At 36.5% G+C, this 26,922-nt stretch overlaps 1 protein-coding gene across 1 annotated transcript in view; it reads right to left on the reverse strand.

The window, feature by feature from the left end:
• Positions 1-26,922, reverse strand: part of LOC101340069 (bifunctional heparan sulfate N-deacetylase/N-sulfotransferase 3) — a 139,851-nt gene that overhangs the window by 19,716 nt on the left and 93,213 nt on the right. The window contains exons 6-9 of the mRNA XM_033856729.2: positions 12,416-12,598; positions 10,841-10,937; positions 6,659-6,782; positions 2,610-2,784 (exon numbers count right to left, since the gene is read on the reverse strand). Of these exons, the coding sequence (XP_033712620.1) occupies positions 2,610-2,784; positions 6,659-6,782; positions 10,841-10,937; positions 12,416-12,598 (579 nt within the window). The remainder of the gene's footprint in view (positions 1-2,609; positions 2,785-6,658; positions 6,783-10,840; positions 10,938-12,415; positions 12,599-26,922) is intronic.

Here is a 26,922-nt window from a genome sequence, read left to right on the forward strand (position 1 = left end):
TTGTACAGAAAATGCAGAAAGCAGCAATCCAGATAGGAAAGCATTTCATAATGGCTCAGGCTCACGCCCAGGGGTTTGAGGAAATCACCTTTCCCCTAAATTGACCAAAAAATATTCAGGCTTAGTGGTGGGTTTGTGGATGTTTACCACATCTAGTTGAATAGCAAATTTGCTGCAATTGAGATTCAAATTACTATACTACAAACTCCACTAGACTTTGTTAAGGCCTGCATTTTGCCACTGTGGAGCGATTTATTTGTAATATTTAGGACGTTTTGTTAGCTTGCAGCCTTGAAACCTCCTTTTTCAGCAAATTCTCAATTTTTCAGGGGCTAAGTGGTTGCCAAGCTCCAGTTTTCTTCTTTCTTGTTGAGTCAATTAAGGCTTATTTCTTTTTTCTCTAGATACCTAGTGGAAAACGTAAAAGGCGCAATATCAAGTCAGTCAGTTTGCAATTTGCTGTATTTTTGATTTAAAAGATTGCTGTAGGAGTTGGGCATGACGTTGGTGTGGAGTTGTGGATTCCAGCTTTCCAGGAAGTCTCATTCCCTATCATGCAGATCATTATCAATATGCCTAAGATCCCATGACCTTCCCCCGGTCTGTCCCAGCCACGAAACCTTTCCTGACAATCTGTGCTTCCTTTTGTGAACACGGAAAAACTGCTTTTGTTCAGAAAGACCCCATGCTGAGAAACTTTATTCTCTAATATCATAGATTGTCAGGAATTTAGATGTTTGAGGTCAGTGAGAATGGAACATCCCAGTCTTGCCTGGAGGATCAGAGCTATGTGGGTCACTTTAACACAAAGAAGCCTTATTTCCAACCCAGGTGCAGAGTTTCAGGTAAGTGATTTTTGGATGTAACATTCCACATTTATCTTTATAGTTTCCAAGGAAATTGGACCGTTAGTCTGCTTTTCAGCCCTGACCTACTGATAACCAGCTTACACACAGCCCTGCCTGCATCTATCAAACACTTCATGTTAATTTTACCTAAATTTCTCCCCTTACAAATCCTTCCCTTCTTTAGGGAAGTGCCCAGATAGTTCTTCCAGTGTTCAGGCTCCTCTGCTGCAGCCAATTAATATACCTAACTTGTTCATGGTCGTCTTTATCAGATGGGCTTTATCACTCTGTAGGAGTCTACCTGTCACTTAACACTTTCTGATTTATACACTGGTTATTTACACATATTTCTCCAATTAGAGTGAAAGCGATCTCAAGTGTAGCGTCCAGATTTGTTAATTTACCTGTAGAACATACTTAGAACAGTACTTTGTACATAGTAGTCATTAAAATAATTTAATGAATGGATGAACACATGAACATTAGGAAAGTGTTTTTTTAAATTACAAAACCGAGGAATGATAACTAAGGATACTAGAGACTAAACACACTGACTCTATTAATTTTGTTATGCTCTTATATTTAATTTTGACTGCTTTTTATTGAACTTTTTCCACTTGATGATTAATAAAATATCACTGAGGCAGTTTTTTTCCTATTATTTTTAATATTTATTAAAGTAAACATGTATTTGATGTGTAAGTTTTATTATTAGAGTCTTAAATTATTTCAAAGTGATTGTTTCTGTGCTAGGTTCTAACCAACAGTAGAAGCATAATGGCAACCCTGGAGTGTATGAGAAAGAGGCTTAGAACAGGGAACACTGGCTGGGCTTTCAAGAATGAAGAATTCATTCTTTTTTTTTTTTTTTTTGCGGTAGACGCGGGCCTCTCACTGTTGTGGCCACTCCCGTTGCGGAGCACAGGCTCCCGATGCGCAGGCTCAGCGGCCATGGCTCACGAGCCCAGACGCTCCGCGGCATGTGGGGTCTTCCCGGACCGGGGCACGAACCCGTGTCCCCTGCATCGGCAGGTGGACTCTCAACCACTGCGCCACCAGGGAAGCCCAAGAATTCATTCTCATATTTAGTTTTGCTACTAAGTTATTTCTTCAGTATAGCAGTTATTTAAGCTCTTTTAGAGTCAGGGTCATCAATCTATGGCTAAAGTTTGCTTGTTTTTGTAAATAAAGTTTTATTGGAACACAGCTAGGCTCATTAAATTCCATATGGTCTATGGCTGCTTTTGCAATACAATGGCAGAGTTGTAACCATATGGCCTGCAAAGCCTGAAATATCTACTCTCTGGCCCTTTATAGAAAAAAAAAAAAAAAAAAAGACCTGTGATTTTTGCTTTGGGGAATCAGTTATATTCCTTATCTGTAAAATTGAGATAATAATAGCAGCATTATACACATATTAGATGAAAAATAATGATTTTAAGTTATAACACTTTACTTTTAAAATGCAGATTTATAGAAGCAGAATACATACAAGTATATACTATTTTATTTGCTCTATTTTAATTTCTTCATTGTATTAATACATTTTATTAAATACATGAATTAAATGAATGCAAAATTAAGAAAAACTTAAGGGGAACGTTTCTCCATGGAAACAAAGAAAAATTTATTTACCTTCCTGAAATATAAAGCTAGCAAGTCTCTTCTGTTAAAACCCGAGGTGGTGGCTATTGCTGAAAACCACCCTCCCTTCTCCATACTTCTCTTCTACTTGCTGGATTCTGTCTGTATTTTCCTTACCTGGTACCAGGAATATGCCCGGTCTGATGGGTCAATGAGAATGGTGATGATTTTGGCTTTGGGGACCAGAGAAGCTGCCCTTTTAGGCGCTTCCTCTGAGTGGAAGTAATTGGCACTCTTCTCAAACAGAAAGTCAGTGGTAACATTAGATGGGACTGGGAAGAAATCCATATACCTAGAAAAGAAATATTTCTCAAAATAAGACTGGTTTATACTCATACCCTGGTGACTGAAGATGTTAAAAATGTCCTACAAACAAAATTCATTTGCTTCCTAAACAAAAAGCCTTTTTCTTTAAGGCATTTGTCCCACAAGCCTGTTGGCAAGGAAAAAAATATATAGAACACTAATAATGTATTTTGAAAATGCTTTTCTAAATACATTTTCTTTTTGTTCTACTTAATATCAAGAAAAAAAGGTACGGGAGATAACAAAAATGTACACACAGAGTGATCAAATGGCAATAATAATCAACCTAACTGTATAAATTGTATCTAAATGCAGAAATATTTTACAGAGAAAAATGTGAGTGCTCAACCAAGAAGAAAATTTGATCGAAACAAATGATGTGTTCAGTTCAAAGGCATTTTGAAAAATCTTAGACAAAACAGTTTTTACTTCGTCACAAGAAAAAATAATTTCATTCCCACTAATGTATTGTGCTACTATTATATTCAACTATAAAGTATCAAAGGGCAGAACAGATCTGATATAAACACTGCCCATGTCCTTAATTTTTTTCCCATATAGAGCCATTTATATTCTTTAGAAAAATTATAGAAGTTTAAAAAGTATGTATATATTTTCAGATATAAAATACTATCAAATTTTCCAAGGTCAGGTCCTGTATCCTTAAGTGTGGTGAGAATTCAAATCACCAGCAGAGTGAGCACAGGAATACCTGTAGCCTCAAGCACAGAAAGGTAGGACATAATGGGTTTTGTATAATATTCCATTTGTACAAAATGTCAAATATAACTGAATTCAGCGTATGATAGTAGGTATTTCTGAAGCACCAAGGAACATCTTTAAAGGAAAAGGGGCCTTTTTAGAAAGAACATGCAAATTTAACTTCTAGGGTTTCTTACATTTTATAATAATAGCCTCACACTCCACCCACACCCTCTTCAATTCATAAGCCACTATGACTTTGGGTTACCAAGACAAGGTAGTTCAGTAATTACTGAACAAGAGAATCATTAACATTTATGTGATAACTTCTTTTTGCAGTGTGTTGTTTTCAGTCACACAATAAAGCTTCTAGTAGGACTCCAGTTGTTACCATATTACAAAGTTTGGCTGGTGCAACAAAGTGATACTTTGAAACTCAGGGCAGTAAAGAAATCCTTTTATGTTTTCTGGAAATTGCCTTGTTGTTGATATATTATTCTGGCATCCCTTTCTTTTAGGGGTAAAGACATATATAAACATTTCTGGAAAGTTTGATCTGTTAACTGTTCTGGTGTACACTCTATTTATAGAAAGTGCCATATTTCAGGATACTTTTTAATTTAGATGCCCACACTTGTTCCAGGGGTACTAAGGTTATATCAAGTGTCTAGTGGTATCTTATTTGGTCCAAGCTTGTCTCAAGCATGCTTATTCTCAGCAAGGGTCCAAGAATCACAAAAGAAGGGCAGGATAACTTTTAATTTCTAAAAACTGTCCCACCTTCCCAGTAGTCCTCCACGCCTACAACACTTTGGGCCTTGAAAATTTCTTCCAGCAGTTCTGGATCTTGGACCCACAAGGCTCCAGAGGCTCACAGAGAAAGCAGGGGCCAGTTCTTGTTTGCCTATATGCCCATGTTTTTTCTAATATAGTGGCTGGTAGTAATAAGCACTTGAAAAATGTTTGATGAATTCATAAGAAAATAAAGAATTCAGCTTCATTTCCAGGGTGGAAATACATCCATGTTTGTAATATGAATTCAGGTTATTCAAAGAATTGGTGAGCAAACTAGAGTGGTTTAGCAATATGTGGGTTAAAAGCAAATGCTGGCCTCATTTAAGCTTTGCTACTCCCATAACAGCTCAGCAATTGTTTTTAACTGAAAGACATGATTTTTTGCAGCACTCCATATTTATTTGTTTCTTGGGTTGACCCTGTATTTTTGAGTGATTTTACTCAAAGCCAAATTAAGATGTTTAGAGGTTCCAAATGTTCACAGGATTTTATGGCTCTCCATGTGCCACTCCAACCATCCACCGCCTCCCCAGGTAATTATAAAAAATAACACCAAACTATGGAACATAAAACTTAACTGTATGCATAAATCAAACATTTTTTTCCTAGAGATTCTGATCACAAATCTTGGCTATTTAATCAAAGATGGAGTTTTCTCATTTTCATTTGCCCTGCTTTGCTTGTGCCCTAAGCCTGTGTTTAGGCTGCCTGTTAGTTAGGGCAACCCTGGTTTTGCCCAGTTCTCCAAGAAGAGCAGATCCATGTATCCAGATTGACTAACTGTGCCTGAGCTTCTGTAAGTGACCTTGGCATGCTCAGACACATAATCTTCAGCCTTGTGGCTCTGTGGTCCTAAAGGGACTGCTGAGGTGCTGATGCTTCAGGGAGAGGTAAGGCCAGTCTGAAGACTGAATACATTGATGTCTTTGAGAGCAAAGCTCTAGTTATTGCTAATAGATTGACATTTGCAGTTACCATTATTTGCTCTTTGTGTTAACTGCCTTTTATAAACACACAATTGTCAATCAAAAGTGTTTACAGTTGGGGTATTTTAGTGAGTTATAATTAAAAGCTTTAATTGTCTTTAGTTTTCTACTTATTTATGCCATCTCTTTGTAGACTACTTAAGGGACTTTTCATTTCTGTTATAGTGCCTGTACACATTACTGTCTATGAACAGCTTTTTTTTTTAATTGAATATTCTCACAGATATTCTTAAGTCCCAGGGAATCCAAGTATTATTGAATTCCTCTCCACTTCCAAAGCAGTTTTTAATCACCCCCTTTAGTCCTGATGTGAACATCATTTTATTCTACTGTATACAAGCATGTATATTGATATTTGAGTCAGTGGGAAAATAGTGGCTGAAGTAGTTGATGGGTTTCTTGATTCTCACAGCTGTTACTTAACACTACTGCAATTAATGTCAAGCACTGTACTGAAGAATTCGCAGGGAAATATATAACAATTAGAATATATGTAAATCCTAGTAGGTGCTCAACTTATACTCAATCCATTTCTTCAGCTTTCCGTTTGGATGGCTCACAAGCAAAACTTGAGGGGGTTGATACATATAAAACAGAGATTATGTGATTTGACAACAGAAGTTTATATACACCTTTCTGCTAAACTACATGCAAAATGTTTATGTTCATTCTCTAGAGTTATTATAAGAATTTACTCTTTTATAGTACTTTCTGCCCAGAATTTATATCTTAAAAGAAAGACTTCTAGATCTTTTTTATGATTAACATGTCTGTTTGCAATATTTATTCCTGCTACATCACATATTCTGTGTATATTGACATTTTAACTTTTAATTTAACTCTTTTACTTAGATGATTGATACGGTTCTAATTTCAAAGGCCAAAAATTAAATTTTGTATATCGTTGATAGCTTTTTTATAGCTTTCATTACTCATAAAATGCATACACATTTCTAGTTCTATTTATTTATTTACCTTTTTTACCAAAGTAAAAATTGAAAATTATATATGTGAACTGTAGCATCACTTAAATGCAAAGTGCATAAGAACAGAAAGTTATGAAAGTGTTTTCTTTAGAGAGAAATGAAATTCCTGTGTATTAGGTATTTCTCTGACTTTTTATCTGTAATTACCATCAAAGATAATTAATGCAAATTAAAATTACATGTAAGTCTCTTGAGGCGACAAGTCCCTTCATAACCTGAGAAAAAGTTTGTTACGAATAATTTACGTGCTCCTTCTATTCAATCAGTTTCTAAGGCACGGAGGATGACTTTTATTTGTGGCTACAAACTTAAATGTTTATAATTATAAGCACTAATTTTATACTGTGCACAGTACATATACTTTTAGATTTATACTAATAACCCATCTTACCAATCAATCCCCCTGTGGTAGTTATTTCTATTAAAGAACTGTACCTCCTCAAAGGTTTTTGGGCTGGGGGAGTTACTAAGGATGGAAGGATGCATAACCAGGAACAAATACAAAGCAGTGGTTCCTGAAAAGATAATAGAGGTTCAGAGATTAATTAAACAAAAACACAGTTTCCTACTATTAGCATTTCAAAGTCATTAATAAACTAAGTGTTTCAATGATCCAAACAGATACATATAGATACTCCTTGAATTAAATTGAATACATAACCAGCATCTTAAAAGAGGCAAATTCTAAAAAATGAGGACAGTGTGATGTGAGAAAAGGCCTGTTGCAGGAACTGGGAGAACTGGCTTTTGACCTCAGTTCAGTCACTGACTTGGTCTGTGTCTTTGGCTTTTAGCTTCTTTGTCTTGACTTATTAGTGGAAAATCTCCTGCCTTGATTATTTCCTAGGCTTTCTCTGAGGACAAAAAGACATATTGTATCTGAAGATATTTTGATATTAATAAAGTACCATATAAGTGAAAGCTATCGTTATTTAATATGAGATGTTACATTATCAAATTAATACTTGGGTTTCCCTATAAAGTTCTTCCCGAGGCCTATGAAAGCTTATTAATTTGAGACAGAATTTAAACTTTTAACCAGTTTAAGTTTGAATGCACTTACATACCTATAAAAAGTAGTGCCAAAATTGTTTAAATTGCTAAATTTGAAAAAAAATTGGTGCCCTTTGTTAGTGACATGACAAAATTTGCAGTTTTGGGAAGAGAATGGCACACCACAGGTACTCATATAGATTTGTTAAAATAACTGTCAACAGCACTATTCTCTAAAACAATGAATTGGAAGAGGCAGTGTTCCTAGATTACATCTGAGCCAAACAATGAATATTTTATCTACAATCACAGATAACCTACGATACACAAGGTAAAAATGTTCTTCACAAACTTGACTTAAAACAGTGCTTCTCAAACTTTAGCATGCATCATATTCACCTGGAGGCTATTAAAAAACAGAGAGCTGGGCTCTATCCCAGTTTCTGATTTAGCACACTTTGAGAATCACTGACTTAGAAGAAATATGGGACAAAATCTAAAACTTATTGGGAAAAAAAATGTTCCGTTACTTGAAATCCATAATAAAGCTTTCTAGAGCATGATCTTTATTTATTTATTTATTTAATTTATTTATTTTTAAATTTTTGTATGCGTTGGGTCTTCGTTGCTGTGTTCAGGCTTTCTTTAGTTGCTGTGAGCGGGGGCTACTCTTTGTTGTGGTGTGTGGGCTTCTCATCACGGTGGCTTCTCTCGTTGCAGAGCACGGGCTCTAGGCGTGTGGGCTTCAGTAGTTGTGGCACGTGGGCTTCAGTAGTTGTGCCACGTGGGCTCTAGAGCGCAGGCTCAGTAGCTGTGGAGCACAGGCTTAGTTGCTTTGCGGCATGTGGGATCTTCCCAGACCAGGGATTGAACCCGTGTCCCCTGCATTGGCAGACAGATTCTTAACCACTGGGCCACCAGGGAAGTCCTAGAGCATGATCTTTAGAGTCCGATAACTTCTAGGATCAAGAGTTTTATTTCCAGCACTTACCAGCTGTGTGAACTTGAACAAAAATATCTAACCTGAGTCTTAGTTTTCTTATCTGTGTAGTGGGGAAGAAAATACTTAGCTGTCAGGACTCTATGAGGGTCAAGTGAGATAATCTACGTGAAAGTACCTGAATAGCTCCATATCTAAATATTAGTAAGGTATTTTTGAAAATAATTTTATTGAGATAGAGTTCAGTAATGCATTTTTTAAAAATTGAAAAGAATATAGTATTTGTAAAGACAGAAAAATAGCTATTACAATGTGAAAAAAGAAAATAGATTAATTCCATTCTCAGATCAACTGATAACATTCTTTTCTGAATTTTATTTTTAAGAATTGTATTCAACCATGTTATTTGCTTTTAATAGCATGATGAGCATTAATAAGACAAACAAAAAATGAATAAGATCTAATCATTTGCATAGTCAGTAAAAGGCATACTGTAATTTATCAGTGGTCAAAAAATTGTTAAGTTGTGGTGTTTGAATTCTGTCTTTAGCTACTCATATTCTTGGGTCTGAATAAACTGTCGTGTGTGTGTGTGTGTGTGTGTGTGTCTGTGTGTGTGTGTGTGTATCTCAACTGCATAATCATAGATACACATGTTCAAAAAAAGCTTCAGTTTTTATATTTTTGTTAGTTTCAACACTAAAAATATTTGAATATCCAGATGACTATACATTCGTGCAAAATTATTCAGAAAAATACTTTTGGCAAAACTAAAGATAAAAATGAAGCCAATTAATTTTTATGGAACTGATATAAGAAGATATGTTTGTCCATTTAAAAAATAATCTCATAAAATATCAATATATACAACAATATGGATGAATCTCAAAAGCAATATGCTAAGTGAAAGAAGTCCAACACAAAAGATTACATATTTTATGATTCCATTTATGTGAAATTCTAGAAAAGGCAAAAATATAGTGGCGGAAAGTGGCTGTGGCTGAGGATGGGGGAGAAAAAGACATGGAGATCATGGAAAAGACTCCGACAAGTACAGGTTTCTGGTAACTGACTATACTGCTGACCTGAATGAATAAACATTTTCAGAACTCTAATAGAAAACTGATGAATTCATGAAAGTGCTAACAAAAGATCAAGATGAAAAAAAAATTAATTACATGGGACTGAGTGAACTGATGAGGATGATTATAATTTTTGTGACTCTCTGTTTGAATTAAAAAAAAAAAAATCCCACAAGGACTCAGAAGAAAAAGACATGGAGAAACTTTTTAGGGAGACAGAAGTGTTCTAAATCTTTAATGTTGTAGTGGTTATACCGCTGTGTGCAATTTCTAAAATTCATCATACTGTGCATTTAAAATGGGTGAATTTTACTGTGTGTAAATTATACCTCTATAAAACTGGGAAAAAATTCAATTTCTATAAAAAGAAGATAAACCCCTTCCAAAGGTAAATGTCATCTACAAATTGTAATGTAAACATTTGGAAACCCAGATGAGTTGAAGATGACAAGTAATTATGTCATCTATGATATTAAAATGTCTGCATATCTAGCACAACACAAGAAGCATATCCTGCAGGGCTTTCTGAGGCAAACTTGATCTGCCAAGCTTCAGAGAGATGTGATTGTTAATGACAAAGCTATGTGATGACAGTGGGAGTTTGCTAAAGAGACTTTCAGTGTGTTTCTAGTTGCTTCTTGACTTTAAATAGATAAGGACAAGTGAAATAAATAAGGATAAGAGAACTATTTGTCGTATTTATTATTGTTTTCAGATTGATATTTGTAAATGGGACTGAGAAAACGAATAGGCTAAACTTACTGTGTGCATTACGTAGAATTCTCCCCAGTTATTTCTAGAGAAATGAGGAAAGGGAATGTATTCCCTTAGGAAGGGTTGAAATGGCTGTTTTCGGTGAAGCTAGAAATGAAAAGCCCCAAATAATTTATCATGCAGGATACAGTTTGAATGTCTGGCATTTTAAAGCTTCCACTGGGCTTCATTTTAATACTGATCCTTACAGAGACAAGAAGTTTAAGGGAAAAAATTGCACACCAATTTAAGAAAAGGTGCCAAAGATTTCTCCTGGGTATGAATAAATATCTTTCTTAGCACAAAGTTTTGTTTATGTCTAGGAATTCTGCTTGTCAAACATCTTTTATAGACTTTTAGAAAATAGTCATTTCTGCAAGAAATAGTCTAGAAATAAACTATATCAGGAAGATGGCAGGAAGAGGCTAAATTTCCGGAAGAGTTATAGGTACTTACATGTGTCCATCTTGACTTTTGATGAAATCCTGTCAGTCACTCTCCAAACACGTGATTAGTTTTGATTTTAGAAATGTTAATAACACCATTTTTCAATTAAGGTCTTTGGAAAAAACATAACTTTTGCCACCAAATTGACTGCTGGATATTCAAACTGTGTGACATCTATTTTCACCCTTTTTACTTTAAAAAACACATTATTGAGCTAAACAAAGATTATGTCGGAGAATAAAGTGTTATTCATTCATCAATATTTATAGGCAGTTTGAGAAGTCATTGTGACATGAATTCACTGTCTTCTCATCAGGATTTTTACAGTTTGGTTAATTATAACATAAAAATTTCTCACCAGTTTTCTGGGGTCCTATTACCAAGAATTTTGGTAAGCGATCACAGGTTTTTTCTTTAGACCAAATGTCTCTGTGGCGTTTGTCATCACAAGGATTCTAAACAGGAGAAGAAAATAGAGATGTATTTTTGTGGGTGCCCATTGTGTGCTAGAGTTTTTCAACTTCTGTCCTTGAAAAGATATCCCAGGAAAAAAGGCTATGTGTCTCTTTTTGGCTGGGCCCGTGAGCCATGGCCGCTGAGCCTGCGCGTCTGGAGCCTGTGCTCCGCAACGGGAGAGGCCACAACAGTGAGAGGCCCGCATACCGCAAAGAAAAAATAAAAATAAAAAAATAAAAATAGGGTGTTAAATTAGCAGGAAAGTTTCATGTCTTTCCAGTGGCTAACGCCTGGTGATGTTCTGTAGTGGTTAACATAAAAAGATGGGTGTTTTAAAATCTTAACTGCAAAATAATATGCAGTGATAATTTTATAACCACCAACTTTAACCTACGAAAATGTGTAGTTACGTTTCTTCTTGGGGTTATCTGTTTGTGCCCAGGAGGCAATTAGCTCAAGTTCAGAGCTAAATGAATAGAATATAAGTGCAGAGCTTACTGTAACTTCAATCTGTGAAATTTACTGAATTCTGCTTCTGAAGATCATTATTATTATACCATCAGCTCTGTCAGTAACTCTCATTTAGAACATTGATTCAGAGCACAGTGGCCTGGAATTCTTTCCCACTCTGTCACATAGCAGCTGTATGACCTTGCTTAAGTGTCTCAGCCTTTCTGTGCCCCAGTTTCTTCATCTGTAAAATGGCGATAATAACTATACCTACCTCAAAGGGTAGTTGTGAGGATTAAATGAATGAACATATGTAAAGAACCCAGTCAGACATGTAATAAGCACTATGTAGTTATTTGCTAAAGATTATTACTTTCCCCAGATCATGGTGTGGGGAATCTAAGCTCAAAGTATGCTTTTGCAATTCTAGACACATGAGAGTGTAAGCTTTGAAATCTGGGTCATGCCTGGAACAGTTTGAATATGCCATGTTTATGTGACATTTTCTCTTAAGAAGCTCAGTGATTTTGTCACTAAACACTTTCCTCATGTCCAAAGTAATTCCCAATAATACTTTTGAAAGCTGACTATATTCTGCAGCTGCTGGTGTACCTCGTGGTTCAGAAGCAGATGTCAGTTCTGAACTCTTCTCACCTACCCCTGTAATGTCATTTAGTCATGAGAGGTGATGTGCTCAAGGCTGACCAGCTGGCTACCTGTCTAACACACACCTAAACCATCTTCTGCTCTTTCAGCCTATTGCAATCTGCAAATTGATCCCTCAATCCTGATTCAAAACATTGTATCCACTGAACCTCTCACTGAGCTTTCAGAATTCCATAGTTTCTAGTGGGCACAGGAACAGAGAATATGGCCCACTATGAAGTTTCTCAAATCTACTAACGTACAAAACGTATGTTATTTTTTCCCCAGGATGTCTTCACTTTTCAGATTTGGATTACCTCATGAAACTCCAAGATATGTTTGTGGGATTCATTAATAATACCAGTCATTGACCCAATCTTACCTGCCAGAGAGGGTCTTTTTGATCAGGAAAGAGCTCAAAATATTTATGAGCCAGCTGCACTGGAGGCAGAGTCTGAAGTCGTAAGTTGGTCCAGCTCTGCACGAAGTTGGCTAGATTGACAAATGTATATAATCCCAGTCGGTCATTCCCATAGTTAGACAAATGGGTCATGAAAATGCTGATCTGAAAAAGGCAAACGAACTTCAGTGTAAACACAAGTTATTTTAACCCTAGGGGGCAGTGCAATCACAGCAATGCTAGTTTTTCTTAAGAAGTCTTTGCACAGGGTTTCAGTTCATGAGATGTTTTTGAATTTTGCACATATCTCAAATACTCTCATTATATTAATGCACTCTGGAGGATGTGTTATTAGCAAGACTTGGTGAGCATTTTTTTCCTAAGGTTTTAATGTATTTCATAACAAAAAATGAGTCCAACTGCCACAGACCCAAGTTGGTGCAATTCGACTGATGCTGAATAACACATCCTAGATGTTCACACATAGTGGCTTCATGATATGTGAACTATTCATAATGTGAGGCAGCAGGAGGTTGGGATTTTGTAATTTCAATCAACTTAATCTGATTTGTAACACAGTATGTAGAATTAATGGATATAAATAATCAATGAATTGTGATTATTAGCATTAACTGAATAGCCTCTGATTTGTATTTATTAGAGGTCATAATGACAAAGGACTAGTGAATGAATTTTTACTAAAAGAACTATCAACTATTTTCCATCAATGACACTCTGAAACCCTTTTCCATATTTATTGAGTCTACTATTTCCAATATCAGATACCTCCTTTAAGAAAAGTTTTCAGTGCTCGGCTAGATAAACTATTCCTATGGAAGCAGGTGTCCTGGATTGAATCCACACATTGAAAAAAAATTATAGCAAACATGGGGATCTTTTTATAATAAAATAAATTTGAATTCTTTAGGTTTAATTCAATTGGTCAGGAATGTAGAATGGGCATTTTTAAAGCTACTGCTTAAAGTGAATGCAAATAGCTTTTGTTGGTTAGTGTTGACAACTGGAAATAATTCTGCATGAGATTTTCAATGGTAATGAAAACCACTGTGGCGTTTATGCTACTATAAAGAGATCATAAACGTAATTCATGGGATAATAGTATGCTCCTAAAATATATAATGTCATATGAATGAATAGTAATAATGGTTATTATAATCATCATAATAATGAATATAATAGGTTCATTCATTAAGAGACTGGCTGAGAGAAGTATTTAAGAAAATTTATTGAGGTTAAGTGGCGGAGATGAGAGAAAGTTTTGATATAAAAAAATCAGAAAAAATATAATTACAACTATAAATAAAAGGAAGCAGTAAAATCCTATATTATATAGAGCAATCACAGACTTTAACATGAAAAGCTTCAAGTGTGATCAAGAATATTTAATCGTGTTTCTATTCACTCTGCCTGAATATATTTTAAATCTTAGAACTTTCACAGACAAAATACTTTAAGGGTGATTTTAAATAGCTACCAGCAGACTGATGCAGTCATGAAATTGATAAGTAAGACTTTCAGCTTAACATTTGGGGTATTTGTGAAAAATGAGACTTTTAAAACCTAACCTTCTGGTTATTTTTTATAGTAGCTTCAATTGTTTGACCTTTCTCACCCCCTCCTTTGTTTCCTCCAAAATTTATCAAAACAGTAGTCTATTGAGCGATTTAAGAAAATCATACTTAAATTTGGAAGTTCTTTCCTGATAACCGTTTGAAGCAGTCTTTCATCATTTGTTTTATATGCTACATTTTTCAGTGTGGCCCAATAACAATGGCAAAATGATACTTCAAATGCCTTTCTATTAAATTTTTTTCATACAATGTAAAAAAAATATGTTAACCTAGTTAGCCACTAATTCAAATTTATCGCTTTATTTTTCTGAAAGATTTATTAAAAAATCTGTGTCTATATTTTACTTTAGTATCTGCATTGGACAGAAAATGAAAAACTTAGAGATATTGTTTGACTTTCTGATACTAATACATTTGACATCCCTTTGAATTTACTTTTCAACCTTGGAAAGCATTTTATGCTGTGACATTTAAAGCAGAGGGCCACTTTTTTACTTGTATGAGTGTAGAAAGTAAAAAATGCTTCTCTCTCTGGTAAAAACAGAAGTGGCCCAAAGTGAGTATGAGCTGGTTGATGACATCGCTTTTGCTGAAACTGAACCGGACTGGCAAGAATTAAGGTAATACTTATAAGGTGTTGAACTTAATCCTGTAAAAGAAAAGCTACTTAACCTCCAACCAGGGAAACTTTCCTTGGTTTTCAATTCTATTTTTGTATATCAACTTTAACATAATACAAAGTGTACCATAAGCAAAGGGACTGCTTCAAAGTGATGGTTTTATAATGCATGTCACCTCGTGATACTTTTAGGCTTTCGACTCAAGCCTGGGATTTGTTTTGTGCTCCTAAAGAAATACAAGGCCATAAAAGGAATATATAATTGTTCAGGACATAAAACACTTCAATTTCTTTTTAAACTTTTATTGGGGTGTGAATCACAATATTCTCTGTACACATGGAACATTGTACATATCTTTTGCTGAACATGTCACCTCTCCAAGTTTTCTTATTATTTTTGTTAGGAAGGTATGCACGACAAGCAACAGCACAGGTGGGAACAGATATATAAAGAGAAGGTTTTGGTCAAAAATTAGCTTGCTTTCCAAATAGTATTTCTTCTTCTGTTCTGATCTGTGACAACTATAGTGTCACCTTACTTCTTGGCACTTCCTCACCTGACAGCAATGTCTGCATGGAATAGAAAGAAACAAAGAAGCAGCTTGAAAAGGTTGCCATTTCAGGGGAAGTAGATATTAGTCGTTTGCTAAAGAAGATGCTTTTATAATTTTAAGAGTGTTTAAGAACTAAGGGGTTTTGTATTGTTTTTTAAAAAAGGATTGAATGTGTCAAAATAAGTTATCTTTACTGTACATGCAGAATCCAATGAGAAGGAAAATGTCAAAAGAAGTTACAATTGCATTTCTATAACAGTTTTTTGCTGTAAGCAAACTGCAAGCAATTCTCCTTGTTACCCAAAAGACTAATCAGCCGCTTAAAACTCAAATCATTGGGAACTGCCAAAGACATAAAGTTTATCTGATTAACAGCAGAAAAAAATTCTAGCCTGATAAACATAGATTTGTATAACAAGATACTTATCTATGTTTTTTTTCTATAAAAGGCAAATGGTAAATGCCAAATATCTTATATACTGGCATTTATGAGAAAGGAAACAGATACCAGTTGTAAAAGCATGGCTAAGAGAAAGATGTGGGAAGCTTTATCTATACTTTCCAGCCTCTGATAAGTTCCAGGTATTGGAGATGGACGAATCACTACCAAGAAGAATAAGGAGCGAAACATGGGTCCTGGTGCAAAAGCAGTTGACAATGCAGTAATTACTCTGTTTGTTTTGAGATGGTCAGGGGGGAGGGGAGAGGAAGTTAGGGTATAAAAAAGTATGTTACTTATAATATTTACTATAAACTATGCCATTTATGACCATGCTGCTTAGTTAAAATCCACAAACATTTTTCTTATCCTATTTGCCAGATGCTCCGATTGGTTCTGGAGGGGTGCAAATATAAATATGATGCTCATTCTTTTTAAGTCTTTTTTGTGAAAAAATTTAGAATTCAAAAGACACAAAAGAGTTTACAGTGAAAAAACTTTTTCCTCCTACCTCCATCCTTTAGCCAACCAGTTTTGTTTTGTTTGGTATCCTTCCAGGTGACCAGAGGTTCAAAAGCCTTAGCATATATACAGATCACCTAGGAAGTTTATAAAAGTTCAGATCACCAGGTCTTACACTCAGAGATTCTGATTTTCTAGATCTGGAGGGTGGCCTGGTACCTGCATTTTAGAGGATCATCCCTAGTTGTCCAGATGCAGGTGCCACTGGAATATGATTTGAGGAAAACTGGCCAAACCCATTGTTTATTCCCATAGAAAAGATTTTGTTCACCAAAAGCCATCAGCTTTTCTGTAGTGATCCTTTTGAATACATTTTACAAAAAAGAACTTGTAAAGTTTATGAATATTTTGATGTTCTAGGCTTAGAGCTAACCATGGCACAAAGAACAATTTGATAAGTGCCCTTGGCTATGCCTTTGGAGGGCTTCTGCACTGCTGACATATGTGTGGAGACACGTAGAAGATTGCCAAAAAGAGAACTGGTCCGTATAGACATGCGCAATTGGTTCCTAAATCCTCTTCAATCCTGTGTTGTTATTGTTGTTGTTGTTGTTGTTTTTGCGGTATGTGGGCCTCTCACTGTTGTGGCCTCTCCCGCTGTGGAGCACAGGCTCCGGACGCGCAGGCTCAGCGGCCGTGGCTCACGGGCCCAGCTGCTCCGCGGCATGTGGGATCTTCCCGGACCGGGGCACGAACCCGTGTCCCCTGCATCGGCAGGAGGACTCTCAACCACTGCGCCACCAGGGAAGCCCATTTGTTGTTTTTTTACCAAAGCAAAATTCTTCTCTGTTTCCTCATGTACCTCTCAGATACATATTATCTTATAACTTCTCTATTTAATAGGCTGCTTTTCATGTTCATTTTTACTTTATTTCATAGCATTTAAAATATTGTCTGGAAGAGGACAAGCATACTGTAATTAACTTCTTTAGGGGAAAAATAAGGAAAACAGTTTATTTTTATGGGGTAGTGATCAAACTGTGGAAGTTTTATTACCATGAAAAATATATGAGTTTCATCACTGTCAAGAATGGTACTTCATTACATGAGTTTGTCTCTTTCTGGAAAATAAGCTAAAAATTCTGAGGAGAAGACTCTTCTAATGAGGCATTGGGCCTGAACCTCCAATTCTATAATTTCCCAGTTCAAACCATCTAATAGTTCCTCACTGCTTTCTGAACTAAGTAAAATTCAGGATGTCACCCTAAATTACACCATGATCTCAGGTTACCTTTCCAATCTTATCGGTGCTCCGGGTACCAGTCAGTTGCTTTGCTTACCGCTCCCCAGTGTTCCCTAGACTCACCTACCTCAATGCTTTGTTTATGCAGTTTCTTCTCTCTAGAATACACTGCCTCACTTTTCTACTTCTGTCTGTCCTAGGTATCCACAGGGTCACATCTACCTTTTCAGATCTTTCTAGGCAAATGAAATCTTTAAAAAATTTGAGCCCCAGAGCATTACAGTTTAGTTTTTCTGACATTTTCTTACTCTGACTTGTATTATGCTTTTAAAAAGTGCTTGTTTTATTTGTGTCTAGATTGTAAGTTCCTTGGGGGCTGGCATGGGGCCTTTTTCAACTTTATTCTCTGAGCTGCCTATGATATATAGTATGTGCCTTGAGTTGGCACCAATAATCTTGCTTAAAAAGTTGGGAAATCTAGGGTCAATTATTTTTACAGTGCCATTCATTCTGGTAATCCTTTAGCACCATTCAAATTGTGACCCTCCTCAAGGATTTATTCTTGTCTCTTCCGACTTTGTCCCTGTCGCTCCGTACTCTTTCCGCGGAACTCTGGCCTCCCAGTCTCCGTTTATTTTTTTTTACCACCCATTTCCTTCTGTTTCCTGTGAAACTTCCTTTCTTTGTAAAAAAACGATATCTTTAGGACTTTAACTTTGACCTGCATGGTGGTTAAGAAAGTGGGCTCTGCCACATACTGACTTAAGAAGTTATTTAAACTCTCAGTACTTTAATTTACTTAATTAAAAGGAAAAAAAGGGGCAGAATAATAGTAACTACCTCACATGGTTGTTCTGATGATTAAATGTAATAAAACATTCAAAGCACTGCTTGACACACAGTAATTGCTTAATAAATATTGCTTTTGTTGTTATATTACTGTGGTTTTGCAGGAACATCATTTCTCATTTATAGCTTCCTTCCAGCAGCTCATCAACCTTATCTATACCTCTAGTCTCTTAATCCCTTCATTTTTTTCTGCATCTGTCAATGTTCATCTGATAGTGATCAGATGATCACTGCCTCCACCAGGCAAGATTCTAGGGTCAATAATTTGAACTTCTCTCCCACTATCACCCTCAGATTCCCAACCTTCTTTTTGCTTTCAATGCTCTGCAGGTCTGAGACTTTGGATTAATTTTCCATTCAATTTCTTCACACCCACATATGAACTTTTCAGCACAGCTAGAGAAAAAAATATACAATGGGAGCTATTCAGGTCACGTAAGCACACGGTCCCCAATTTCAATGGAATCCTCCATACTACTGGCCACTCTTTTTATTCATTCTTTATCTCCTTGCTCTTCAGTTTCCTTCAGCAGCTATTTCAAACTCTCATTCTTCTCTGAGGCCTTTTGCTCAGTCTTCACTCTCCCTAATCTCCCTAGTTTGTCCCCATGATTAATGAGGAGTAACGGTCATGAGGCAGGAACTCTTTCAACTTCCTACCCCTCTCCATAGATATATGTCTTCTAAAAATTCCTCCTGACACCTTCAGTGTCAGGCAGAAGTGTTCCATTTTGTTTTCAAGACTAATATATCTCCAAGTGCTTTTTATCCCATCTACTTTCAACTCCCAAGAGTTCATTCTATCACTTATTTCTGTATTTTCCTCTATTTTTAATCCTCTCTACTAGTCCTTCCCTAATGCCTGAAAACATGCTTGAGTCTCTCTCTTCTTAGGCTCTCGAGTTTTTTTCTTTTCTAGACACTGTCCTTCCCAGCCAAGGTCTTCAAAGGAGCAGCGTATACGTGCTGTCTTTACTCCTCATTTCCATTCACTTTTTAGTCCTTTGTCATCTGGCTTTTGTTCCCACCATTCCATTGAAAATGCCTTGTCAAAGGGCAGCAACTCCAAACATAACATCTGCAATCTTAAAAATCGTTGTGTAACTCATACATTAAACACTTCAGATTCATGGGATATAATCATTAAAGTAACCCATCGCTTTTTTGCACTATCCCTTTAACGTTTATTCAGTGTGGGCTGTTTTCCCCTTATCCCTGGATGAAGGCTAGGGAAGGCAGCATGGCCTCCCTAGTTTCTTCAGTGAACAGAGAGCTCTCATGCAGCTTTAGGTTGCTAACACATTCTTGATTTAGTAGTTTAAATCTCCTGGTCCAGAAAATAAAACTCCAAACTTGTTGCAATATTAAGTCTTCTCCTGTCTCTAAGCTGTGACCTGGTATAGGAGAGAATCTGCAAGAGAGGCTGGGAAGAGAGCCTGATTGATTCTTCTCCAGTGGGTGATTTTATTCTCCATCTTGCTAGCTGAGGCTTCTGATCCCTTAGTGTTTGGGACATGGAGATGAAGGAGGGAGAGGGAGACAGGGATTATTACGTGATTGATAATGTGTCAAAAGATGGCATATGCGTAAAGCCATTTGAGATCTTTGGAGATATTCCTCCTGGCCCCCAGCAATGCAATTTCCTTTACAAGGTTAGTGCCTCCCTCAGTTCCTTGTCAGGAGCCCTTTTAAAAAGATTCCCAGGTAACATTCCTACTAAGAATTCTACAGCTGGGCCCTGAGATTTAGGGGCCTTTGATCTGACTTTGGAAAAGAGGGCATATACTCTTCGATGTGGCTCCCTCCTCTTTTGACAAAGACCATTTTAGCCAATCTCTCTCTCATGCTTTAGTTTCATGAGTCATGAGGCAGACAGCAGCCCAATATGTCCCGCTTCTGGGAACACATACCAGGAGCTCTCTGACCGTTCTGGTGACCCTCACGCCAGAGCTAAGATGAGCAGCAGGGCAGTCCTTCACCCTCTGCTCTCCTGTGGGTAGAAAGTGGTGGGGATCATGCTCACTGCACAGCACAACTCTCTCCAAAAGTCTTCCTCACAAATTCTCCTTATTTCCAGAAACTTGATCATTTGATCTGGGACGTGGGTGAGACATTTGAAATTTTTTTCACGGTGGTTGGTCTCACTCACAGCTCACTTTGTTGCTTATATCTTCCATATTTTTGTGCTGTTACAACTGTTTTACGCTAAAAATCATTTTCATTAATTTTATCACCTTGCCCAATGGAAGTAAAAAAAAAATGTCACTTTCATTTTTAAGACTTAAATTCATTAAGTGCCGTTCTTCTACCTGGCTTGTGCCTTAATCATCATTTAAGAATCTCAAAGGAAAGCTCAATTGCAGAATAATTTGGCAAGGGACCCCTAACATTTTGAATCTGGGATCTGATGGGCTTTACAGGAGAGCTGGAGGGGTAAATCAATTGCTCTCAATTAGGGACAGGTTTCAAAGGTACAGTGATGAGGTCAATGTAATTTAAAGCAATTTAGCTTGGAACATTTGTCTTTCTTATAACATTTATGTCTCTCACTTAATTTTTCTGGCTATACATTCAGAACTGCAAGTTCAGCCCTTTTATTACAAGCTAATGATTTAACATTTCTTTTGGGTACCAGAGGAAGTAATTCTATTGGTTTAATGCATTGCCATTACTTGAGCTGCTGAACAAATGTTTACACGCACAAGAGTGCTTACAGCTCTCAGACCACCAATTTTCAGTGAATTTTGCGTTGTGTACCTTGGGTATGCTGTTCTGATATTGTCTCTGCATTACTCTGAAAGACTCTGTTGCAGTTATTTAGAGACTAGACAACAGCTGTTCTTGTTCTATTAGACTTACAAAGTGACAGGATAATGAATGAATAGTTACAGCTTATGATAGATTTAAAAATGATTAATTAAGAGAAATCCTTATTTAAGCAGCAATGTAGTACAAAGGTTATATTCAATTTTGCAATGAAAACCATTTTTTTTTTTTCCTAGTGGAAAACACTTTGTTTCTTAGTTTTAAAGCACTGCCTCCACAGCATAATGAAGATGTAGAGAGGAGATGAAATTAAACCTCCCTTAAGGTGTTTAATTTAACGGAAAAACACCTGACAGAATTAAAAAAAGAGAATCCTTCAAGTAAATGGACCCACATGAAAATCTGATTTTGGCTATGTGAATGAATTACATTTAGGTAATCACAAAGAACAGCTTCATCATCAGGAGATTTCAATTAGCTGTGTTTGCGCATAAAGCTGAATTCACCCTGGGGGCAAAAAATAACCATGCCAAAGACGTATGTTTATTTTGTAGAGAAAAGCTAGGTTTTTAAAAGCTAGGAACTAAGTGTTGTCAAATTTCTGAATATTCAACAACATTAAAAATTTTCTTTTTAATTATTTATTTTAAGGCAGGCCCTCTAATAAAGTGATTTGTAAAATGCGGACAGATTTTGGGAGCATCTCTTTTGTACAGAAATTTATGAAGACAGTGAGAACTCAGAGGACAAGAAAGAACAATACTAAAGAATAAACACTCACCAGGTATTAACCGAGTCACTGAGGTCTCTATACCTTCAACGAGAGGAAAAATACCAGGGCTTGCTTGACGACTGGGCCTACACAGGCCACAGCTTACTATTTTGACTAAAAAAAAGACATTTTAAGAATAAAATGTTTGGCACAAGACAGCAGAAGTGAAGTAGTTCTTTCAGGGCTTTGAAGGAGACCAACCCAGATAGAAGAGTCAGCTAAGGTGCCTAACGAAACTTAATTAAAAGCAAGATAACTAGAAGGGCATTTCTGAAGAGATGAGTAAAGAGAAGAAATAGAAAGGATTCCAAACCCTTATGAGTCAGCACAGCTAGAGGCCACCTACTGCCAAAGCTGCTAGCAGGTGGAGGGCCTCTTTCAACTGTAGTGAGAACAATACCATGACAGAGGTTTCTGAAAGGTGATGAGGTCATAAAAGATTGTAACTAAACCAAGTACCTATTTAAAAATAATTGTAGTAGGAACCCCACATTTGGTCTAGTTTCTTATTATTGCTTTAAGCTGTAAGTCCTTTAAAATAACTTATTTATAGATACAAATCTATAAGTAAGACTGTAATGTAATGAGGAGTTACATTTTCTAAAAGTGAATTATCTGAGGAATTAGGTAAATCAGCTTAAGAAGAACTGGAGTTTTAAAATGTTTCCTTTCTGAAACTGTCAACCCTTTCACACAGCAGCAACTACCCAGAACTACACATAAACAGGTACAAGGAGATTTAATGAGGTTATGAAATTTGAAGTGTAGATTCCATCTTCTACTAAGGTCAACATTTTCATAGTGACTTAAAGGAAAATTCTAAAAATATTTGCCTGGATATTATCGTCACCATCACCATCACCATCACCATTACAATCAGGCAAGCCTCAGACAGAACTTTGAAAGAACTGCAAGGGTTTTTAGAAATGGTTTCATTAAACACCAATGTCTAGGGAATAGTGTCTGCTGAATAAGAAAATTTGCCTTATTTGGTGGATTACTAGGCAGAGGGGAGGAGGGCAGGTTTCTCCCGTCCCTTCCAACTATGAAGGGAATTTTCTATACTTTTCTAAATATCGCTCCCATTTAAAGCTTTACATAGACCTTCACTGTGACACTCACTTGTTACTTTGGGTGAAGCAGTAAACTTCCACATGTTCAGATGCTTCATCTGTAAAGATGGGATGATAATTATATTCCCCAAAGGCTCAGGCTGCAATGCATGATTTCTTAACTTGTCTCTGCTTAAAGCACACAAACTAGTACTAGACTTTCCACATATTTCTGTTCTTGGATGTCTACATTCTTCCTTTATAAAAATTTATCCCTCACTACCAACTTCTGATACGTTCTCTCTCTAACCGTATAGCTACCACTCTGACTTTAGGCCTCACTGCTCTTAAAACTTATTTTGGCTAGGTAATATTGCATCATATAAAATTCTAAAGGCACAACAAGGTATACAGTAAAAAATCTTCTTCTTCCTCCTGTCTTTCAGTCACTCAGTTCTTTTACCAAGAAGCCACCAACATCATTGGTGTGTGTGTTCTTCCTGAAATATTCTATGTATACAAAACCAAGTATGTATATGTATTCCTCCTCTTCTTTTTTTATTTTTAAAACACAAATGGAAGCAAACTGACACACAGTTCTATGCCTTGATTTTTTTAAACTTAAACCTTGGAAATTGTTCAATGGGTGCATAAGGGACTTCCTCATTCTTAATGTATAGATGTGCTATAATTCTATTGTATGGATTGCTCTAATTATCCAATGAGTCCTTGTGATTTTTATGCTACTGTGAATAACCTTGTGGGTGCATCAGTTCACTCTTTTGCAAGTATATCTGAGCATAAATTCTTGCAGGTAGAATTGCTGAGGAAAATTTGTGCATCTGTAATACTGATAGATATTGCCAAGTTGCTTTTCATAGAGATTGTACAAATTTACACTCCTACTAGCAATGTGTAAGGGTTAGGCCCTGTTACTTTTTGCCTGAACCACTCTAATAACTTCCTGAATGATCTGTTCACTTTTATTTCTCCCAACTCTGTTATATCTCTTGTGCTAATACCAGAAAAATCCTCCTAAAGCAAAACTCCTTTGCTTAGAAAATAGTAACAACTCCTTATTTTCCACTAAGTTAAACTCCTTTACCTGGCACTCAGAATCCTTGATGAAACAGGCCCATATTCCTTCTTGAGTTTTATCTTCCCCCACATACACTCTCTAAGGAACAAATGGAACTACTCCTTATTCTCCAAATGCTCATGCTTTAGGCCAGGCATCCATTTCCTCTGTAAAGGATGCTTCTTGGGACTTCCCTGGTGGAGCAGTGGTTAAGAATCCGCCTGCCAATGCAGGGGACATGGGTTTGATCCCTGGTCTGGGAAGATCCCATGTGCCGCACAGCAACTAAGCCCATGTGCCACAACTGCTGAGCCTGCGCTCTAGAGCCCACGCGCCTAGAGCCCGTGCTCCGCAACAAGAGAAGCCACTGCAATGAGAAGCCCACGCACCGCAACGAAGAGTAGCCCCCTACTCGCCGCAACTAGAGAAAGCCCACGCGCAGCAATGAAGACCCAACACAGCCAAAACAAAAACAAAAACAAACTTAAAAAAAAAAAGAATGTTTCTCTACCTATGTGTCTTTCAGGCTAAATTCTATCCACCTTTCAAGGACCATCTCAAATATTACCTACTTAAAGGTCAAAATTGCTCAGCCCTTAGACTTACATTCTTTATTCTGCTAATAGTCAGTGTACACTTAGAATTATTTATTCTAATAAACATTTCTATTATAATCATTGACTTTTGGTTCAGACATAATTCAAACCTTCCTGGTTATATAGATGCCTAGATCACAGATGACAGGAAGGAAGAGGTCAGAAGCAGGATGGTGCAATGTTTCTAGTGTGAATGTTGTAGAGGGTGGTGACAAGGAACACATATATATTGCATGCTCAATATGTGGTGGCTCTTATATATTTTTAATCTCATCATGCATAAGGAGGCGGATATTACGATCCCTATTTTATAGTCAGACAAGCCAGATACCTAGAAGACAGCTGAGCTAGTATCTAAACCCAGGCCTATCTGGATGCAAAGCCTAGCCTCTCTCACACTGCACTACACTGACATATCTGGCAGAGAATAGCAGCCAGAAATGGCTAATATCTTGAGCTTTATCTCTGAAGATGAAGAAAGAAAAACCTACAAAAAGCTGATATATGAACATTAGCATCACTGACTGGAACCATCTAATGTAAAGTGCCCTATACTCTGTGGATGTCAGTTCATTAGAGCACAAGGAGATAAGCAAATCACGTGCAGAACAGGCCGAGTTAGAAGGCAGGGAAAGGTTTACTGTATCTAGCAAGACTTCCATTCTCTTTTTTTAAATGATATGTGAACGAGTTAACTCTATCTGGAAAATGAACTCACTTGTCTGTCATTCTGTAAACAGAGGATCAAATGGGTAGGGGTGTGTGTGTGTGTGTGTGTGTGTGTGTGTGTGTGTGTGTGTGTGTGTATGCTCTTGAGTTTTTCTCTTTCTCTTTGAGTGTCTGTTTGTATGTCTTGAGGTCCATCTGCATAAGTGAAAATCTTCCCTATTTACACGTAAACTGTTATCACTATAAATTGGGAGGTAAGGCTGCTCAACTTTAGAGAAATGTTAGATACATAGAAAATAGAAGCAACGATAATATTAACGTTATTGGGCTTCCCTGGTGGCGCAGTGGTTGAGAGTCCGCCTGCCGATACAGGGGACACGGGTTCGTGCCCCGGTCTGGGAGGATCCCACATGTCGCGGAGCGGCTGGGCCCGTGAGCCATGGCTGCTGAGCCTGCGCGTCCGGAGCCTGTGCTCCGCAACGCGAGAGGCCACAACAGTGAGAGGCCCGCGTACGGCAAAAAAAAAAAAAAAAAAAAATTAACATTATTATTATTAAATTAAAGAGAAACTGAACAAAATTAAATAAATATTTCTAGAATTGACAGTCTTTTTGGCGTTAACAGAAAGTGGAGTTAAAAGCCACTTTAATGTGAGGCCAAGCAATTGTATACAGGTGTAGAGTGAGTGAATGCTCAAAACCGTTAGGTTTGTTGACTCTAATTTCAGATTAAACTTGTTATAAACAACTGCACTCATGTAAGATTTAGTTCAGCTAACGCTCCTTGCCTTCCAAACTTATCAAATCCATTGCTTTTAAGTTCTAAATGGTATTAAAAAACCAGTTAATAAGAAGTAACAATATCTTAGAGTGTTTTTGTATTTATATAGATCTATATATCTAAATACACAGGCACATATATGCACATGTATACACCCATATATGCACATTTATATATGTTATAAAATTATATATTTTATAATAAATATATAATAAAATTATTTACCATTTTGATTTAATCTTGTACTTATTGACTTTAATTGACAGAGATTTATCATTTCAAATGTTACATATTATGCTAATTTTTGGTAGTTGATTTCTTTTCCTTTTAAAGTGAACTAAATTTGGTAAGCTTTTCTTATTTATAAAATAATTAAAATGAATAGAGACTATTAAAAATGTTTTAGTTTGCATATATACATGAAGTAAAATGCTTTCTAGAATATTCAATGAATATGATAAAACACTTCAAGTATTCCTTGAAATTCAATAGGCATTTAAAAATACACTTTAGCATATGTATCCATTATGTTTCAATTACACTTTAATGAGCTTTGGAGATGTAAATGAGTGGCTATTTCCCATTACATGTTTCTTTCGCATTGTTACTTCTTAAGAAACATAAGAAACCAATAGGATATTTTGTACAGAAATTTGGCGATTCATACATACTGTCCTTGAAGTAAAGTATAAAAGCCTTACTCCTTTGTGCCTCATTTCATTTGCCAGTTGAGTAAGAATGCAGGAAAAAAAAATTGATAGAGAACAAGGCACTTCATGGGAAATGTAAAGGCCTAGAGATGGCTTGTAACCATTCCGCTTTCATGGTCAGAGGGCTCAGGTGAGAATGCAGACCATAAATACCGACATGCTCATTATTAGATTAGATCAGGTAAGTATAATTTATTTCTTTGGTATGTAGAATAAAAGCACATTTATACTAATCAATTATGGGCACTTGATATTGTGTTATTACACAATATTGAGTGAATTAGTTAGCTTTCTCCAGAGAAATAGAA

This window comes from Tursiops truncatus, chromosome 5, assembly GCF_011762595.2.
Source record: "Tursiops truncatus isolate mTurTru1 chromosome 5, mTurTru1.mat.Y, whole genome shotgun sequence".
NCBI classification, from domain to species: domain Eukaryota; kingdom Metazoa; phylum Chordata; class Mammalia; order Artiodactyla; family Delphinidae; genus Tursiops; species Tursiops truncatus.